This window comes from Monopterus albus, unplaced genomic scaffold (assembly GCF_001952655.1).
Source record: "Monopterus albus unplaced genomic scaffold, M_albus_1.0 scaffold325.1, whole genome shotgun sequence".
In the NCBI taxonomy this organism is placed as follows: domain Eukaryota; kingdom Metazoa; phylum Chordata; class Actinopteri; order Synbranchiformes; family Synbranchidae; genus Monopterus; species Monopterus albus.
The window spans coordinates 273,594-279,307 of record NW_018128205.1 but is presented as its reverse complement, the minus strand read 5'-3'; the positions used below and the strand labels follow the sequence as shown (position 1 = coordinate 279,307).

General features: G+C 45.8%; 1 protein-coding gene across 1 annotated transcript in view; it reads right to left on the bottom strand.

The window, feature by feature from the left end:
- fam53c (family with sequence similarity 53 member C) overlaps nucleotides 1-5,466 on the bottom strand; it is a 12,776-nt gene extending 7,310 nt beyond the window's left edge. Inside the window, exons 1-4 of the mRNA XM_020624301.1 lie at nucleotides 5,096-5,466; nucleotides 2,586-2,912; nucleotides 964-1,021; nucleotides 12-268 (exon numbers count right to left, since the gene is read on the bottom strand). Coding sequence (XP_020479957.1) covers nucleotides 12-268; nucleotides 964-970 — 264 coding nt within the window. The 5' untranslated portion in view covers nucleotides 971-1,021; nucleotides 2,586-2,912; nucleotides 5,096-5,466. The remainder of the gene's footprint in view (nucleotides 1-11; nucleotides 269-963; nucleotides 1,022-2,585; nucleotides 2,913-5,095) is intronic.
- Nucleotides 5,467-5,714: the final 248 nt, after the last annotated feature.

Below are 5,714 nucleotides of genomic sequence, written 5' to 3'. Positions count from 1 at the left end.
CGTTTTGGGGGGGGGGGAGGAGGGGGAGGGGGCCCAAGGCCAGAAGGGGCCTCTGCTCCGGGAAGGGACAGCTCGGATGCTGAGGTGCTGGGAGCCTGGAGCTGATGCTGCTGCAGCTGAGAGGGGGCGCTGTCCAGGGGGTCGCCCCCCTCCTGCAGGTGAGCATCTGGGGGCACCAGGGGCACAGGGCCAGGGGGGAAACTAGAGCTCAGTAACCCCCCTTGCAGGCTGGACTTGGAGGGAGGGCAGAGCTGCCAGTAGCTGCTCTCTGAGGACACACACAGAGGAATGGTCATGTGGCATTCACTGTAGTGATGCCCTCACATAAGCCTCGCTATCAGGCAATAAAGAGCTCTGACTTTAGAAAGTCACTTTCTGCTTTTTCCCGTTTAGGGGTGGCCGCAGCGAATTGTCACACTGATGACTCGCCAGTTGACATTTAGCAGGTGTTTTACGCCGGACGCCCTTCCTGACGCAACCCTGACTCGAACCTGGGCCGCAGCGGCAAGAGCGCTGTGCCTTAACCACTAGCCTACCAGGGACGGCTAGATACTTGATAATGCTATTCAATTCCCCTTTTTCACAACATATTGCTAAGATGCATTATGGGAAGTGTAGGACTGTAATACGTTATGGAAATGGATTTCTGAAGCTAAACAACAAGAAGTGACATCTGCTGTAAAATATCCAGCAACCTGTGCAGACAAAGATGGAAATAACACCCCCCACCCCACTTGATAAGGTAATGATCTTGTCTCAGTTCACTAAAAGATAAAGTCTGCTCCAAAACTGGCAGCCAAGTCGCTAATATAAGTCATGGCTGCACTCCTGTTGTAGATCTCTCCACCTCTGCTTTAATCTGCTTCCATCTTTAAGGAAATGAACTGCTGAAGCAGTGGAGAACTCTTTTCTTTGTTTAGAGCAAGTAATTCATTTATTTGGAACAAAACCTCAATCGCTCACCAGGCATCAAGCCATCAGGGGCCCAGCACTCTCCGAGGGTTTTCGGGTCCAGCAGGGACTGAAAGACGAAGAGAGAAACAGCACTTCTTATGTCATTACTAACACAGTCATCCTATGTGTTGTAAAACATCCCTGGAAGCCTCTTTTTCATACTAGTAAAACTGAACGCCAACGGTAACCGTCTGGGGTCCAGCTCAACACCTTTTAGAATGTCCTTACTCCACATGTATGGTACCATTTTATTTTAGCACAGACTCAGCTCAAAGTGTGACTCCTGACTTTGTCAATTTAACAAACATTTAAGGACACAAACTACAAGACAAATGGCATAGGCAACTAGAAAAATGTCCAGATCTTTAGCGATCATCACTGAAAATATTACTGAACAGTTCAATGCTATAACAAATCAGGTTCACTCTGTATATGCACAACTACAGCAGAAAAAAATAAGAAATCAATCAATAAACACTATTTTAATGTGACTTTATTCTAACTCATTTTTGTGCCTTAGAAGTCATTGAAAACATTCATGATTCAGTCTTAAACATTTCTTGATGTGTGAGAGCTCCACATCTGCACCTTTGACTGGTTTCACAGCTCGTCTCTATGTGACTTATAAATAAAGTCATGGTAATATTATTTAAACATGCTCAGTGATCAGGTCCAGGAGGTTAGACATGCAAAAATCTAACGTGCTAGTTTATCTTTAGTTTATTAAAAACTGTTAGGAAAAGCCCTCTGTTGTTCCTGGTGGAGCAAAGATTAGTGGACAGGAAGTTAACCTGGATGAGCTTATTGTGGTGCACCACCTGGTGATGTCTGGGAAAAGTGCAGCTTCAGTTACTCAGCAGCTATTTTGAGAGTTAACCAGCAAAACACTAGCTGATCCAAAGCTCTTGGATATGAGACTTAGTTAATTTTTGGTCCTACATGACTGTAAAAATAAATATTTTGGGGTTTTAGACTGAGGATTTGGCAAAATAAGAATCAAGTCTATTGTATTCTGACACTACCATGAGTACCATGCATCATTTTATCCCTCAAATATTCAGGAAGGAATCAAGTCTGTGCCGTGTGATAGTCAACAGTGCTCCTGATATTTTGTGTGTGTTTGCTTGCCCATAGATTCTGTGTATAAAGACATCTTGTGGAATTGAGCACACATCTCTCAGTTGGAGTGGGTTAGCTAGAGCGTATTTGAGACTTACAATAGAGTCTGATCAGACAGTTACATTTATGGACTAGAACTAAAACACAAAGGTGAATCATCTGGACCAAATCGACCAAACTACGGGTGTGAAACATGCTTAGTTATGATGCTGAGAAGCTGCACGAACTGATCAGTTTATGCTTAGTTATGATGCTGAGAAGCTGCAAGAACTGATCAGTTTAAACTTCACAGATCTACAGTAAATGTTGTTTCTCATGCAGTAGGAAAAGATTCTCAAAGGTTTCACTTGGCATTCATTAACAAGCACAGCTGTCAAAACTGGTGCGCTGGAGGAGCTGAGGCCCTGGTTCATACTCTCTTCCAGAACCAGACCATGTGTGGACTGAGCATGGCTGAGCTCTGCCCAGAGGGAGCTAAAGCAGGTCAGGCTGCAGGTTGAGGACAGACTCACCAGATAGAAGTCCCCCGGCTGAGCAGGGTCACCTTCCAGAGTCTGCTTCCTCAGGGTCTCCACCAGCAGCGTGACCACAGCATGGTGGCCAAGGGGGGAGGGAGGTGGGGAGGAGACAGGGAGTGGAGGGGGAGAGAACAGGGAGGACAGGGGAGGAGGGGGAGGGAGGGGCGAGCCACGTCCGTCTGTATGTCCTTCTGTTTGGTCCGTTACAGGAGGAGGGGGGGCTGAGGGCTGAGACTCCTCCTCCCGACTGCCTCAGGGCCAGGTAGCCCCGCCCATACTCACAAAGACATGGTCAGGCAGATGTTGCCCCCGGCAACACACCTGGGCAGGAGGAAGACAGATGAGAACTTGTTCAATATACAGGGTTTCTGCACAGAACAAAATGCAGACACATACGAGAACAGAAATAAAGGTGATTATTATTATCAATATTATTATTATTAGACTGGAGACGATCGACTGGACACAAAATGTACAAAGGTTCATAGGACACACAATGAGTACGAAAGGCAAAGAAACACAAATGTTCAGATCAGAATGGCCACAAAAGAACCACAACGACAAAGAACGGGTACAAAAGGATGCACAAGTAGAATAAGATACAAAACCATTGCAAAGAGACACCAAAAGCCACAAAGGGAAGACAGAGAAAGAGCACAAATGGACACACAAAGTACAACCCTGGGTCTCTACCCGTTACACCCATACAGGGATCCATCCATGTGCAGGACCAAGAAAAACAACTCATTCTCACATTTGACAAACTGGTAAATGTTTTGCTTTTATCTTGAAAAATACCTCAGGATCAAAATAGATGTCAATCTTCTATTGATCAATTCACTGACTAGCTGTTGCTGCTGTGTTGATGGAGCCATGAGGATTTTGGCTCCTGTACAGATGAGGTCAGAAACCGAAGCGTTTCTGGGATAAAACACCTACACCTACACCCGTTGGGAAGCTTAATATACAGCAATTGATAATTTTTTATAAGATTTCCATAGGTTTATATCAACTCTGCTTTCAGGTCAAAGTATTTTACAATGAATCCAATGTTTTTAAAATTGGTTTGCTTAGCTGAAGAAACAGCTCTGCCTGTAAAGCCGTAAAGTCTATTAGAAAAACCAGAATTTACCATAACCAAATCTGGACATAGCATACTAGGTTTTCACTGGACAGCAAGACTATGAAATGTTGTAACAATTAATCCTCTATTAATCAATTAACAGACTAATCAGTTGGCTCTGAGGATTTGGGCTCCTGGTATAAATTTTATTCAGGAGCCAGAAACAACAGTTTCTGGGATAAAACCATCCTTATTGTGATGTAATGAGGTCCAGTCAAACACGTGGTAACTTGTTGTTAAATAATGCCCTCTGTGTGCTGAGGACAGGCGCTGGGAACGCTACACTCCAGTTCGGCAGGAGGCGGGACAACAACTTAAAACGGATTGTACCCCGCCCTTTTTTTTTCGCCTGCAGCGGAGGCCCCTGTGCAGCCGGTCTTGCGTTGAACTATGTTTCTCCGTCAGGATGCGTTTCCCCTGTTAAATCTGTTTTTTTAGTATTATCCCCCTCCGCGGTTGTGGTTGGGGGGGAAACACATGTTGACGGAGGAATAGATCTCGACACAACACCGGGCTCATGTAGGCCGCTCGGTACCTCCGGCTGTTGCTAGCTTCTGGCTAACAGATCCCATTGTTTTCAATGAGGAATGCTAACATGCCTAGATAGCGATTTTCCAGTTTGGGTGCAGAATAAATGCAGGGATGTCATTTTGCACAATTAACCTAAACCTGGAGTATAAAATTAAAATACTTAAGCTTTTGCGTTTTTATTAAAGCTGCCAGTTATATAACCGAGCTAGCTAACATCACCTGAACAGTTAGCTAGCTTGCTATAAATAATATGCCATCTTCCTATTACTTTCAAGGTCGACACAATAAAATCAACCATTTTTACTCGTCGAAACAAGAGGGCTAACTGAGCATTGTTTCTCCTCCACAGCCCCACAGACTTCGGTGGCTCGAGCTGGTCTGCTTGGTAGTTGGGGGTACAACGGCCGCCTGGCTGCCTCCAGGGGCAGCAGTAGGAAGCGAACGGACCTGCTAGCGATGTTAGCCGCGGTTGCTAACCGACCTGCTAGCAGCGTCAGTCGCTGTAGCTACCGGACTTGCTAGCAGAATTACCCGCGGTGATTTCACCAAGAAACACCAGAATATCACACGGGATGTTCACAGTTACCGTCTCTCCTCCACGCTTCTGCTGAGAGAAGTAATTTCGGGCTAGACATGAATTCTATACAGGCTAATTCACAGCCAGGATCAGTGCTAGCTAATAATAATGATGATAACGTGTGGCCGGCCTGCGTTCTGAGCAGCATGTAAGGAATAAAACACGTCAGGAATGCTGCGGGTGGTCAGCCCGGAGTAGCTAGCAGCTGACACGGACATAGAAACAGCATATAAGCGGACATTTTACTTATGCCTAACCAGGTGGCGTGCTTACCTTGTGGGACAGCTCCTCCGGGTGATGGGGTGCAGCGGTGCTCGGTGTATTGACCCAGTATTATTAAGCAGAGCAGCCTGTCACCAGCAGATCCACCACCATGAATTAAAGTCCGGGCTTAACCGAACTGACCGGGCGCTGCACGGTCCGGGACAAACCCGAACATCGGCTATAATCAGTGTCTGCTATCTTGTAATTATTAAAACATAATGATGATGATAAGGAATTGCGTGCACACGCCCGTGAGCGGCAGGCATTCATAAATAAGATTTACGGTGCAGACGGAGGAGGAGGGGCGCTGCTGCGCCTCATCAGCACCAGCACCAGCACCTGCACCTGCCTTTATTCACATTTATATTATGTTTCTCACAGCCAGGGGCAGATCTAAGAAATTCTGCGTGGGTGGCCAGGCTGGGACACAGACCCAGAGAGGGGTGGCACATTTGAAATACATGTAAAAAGTTATTTAGACCCCTATTTCAATGAAATAATAAATACATTATGAAGAATCTAACTTTTTGTGTAAAAATGAGAACCATGTAGTGATTTCTTTACCTAACACTGGCTGTGTCCCTTGTTTACTCTGAGCTGGGGGGGGGGGGGTGTTTGGTTTTTCCCC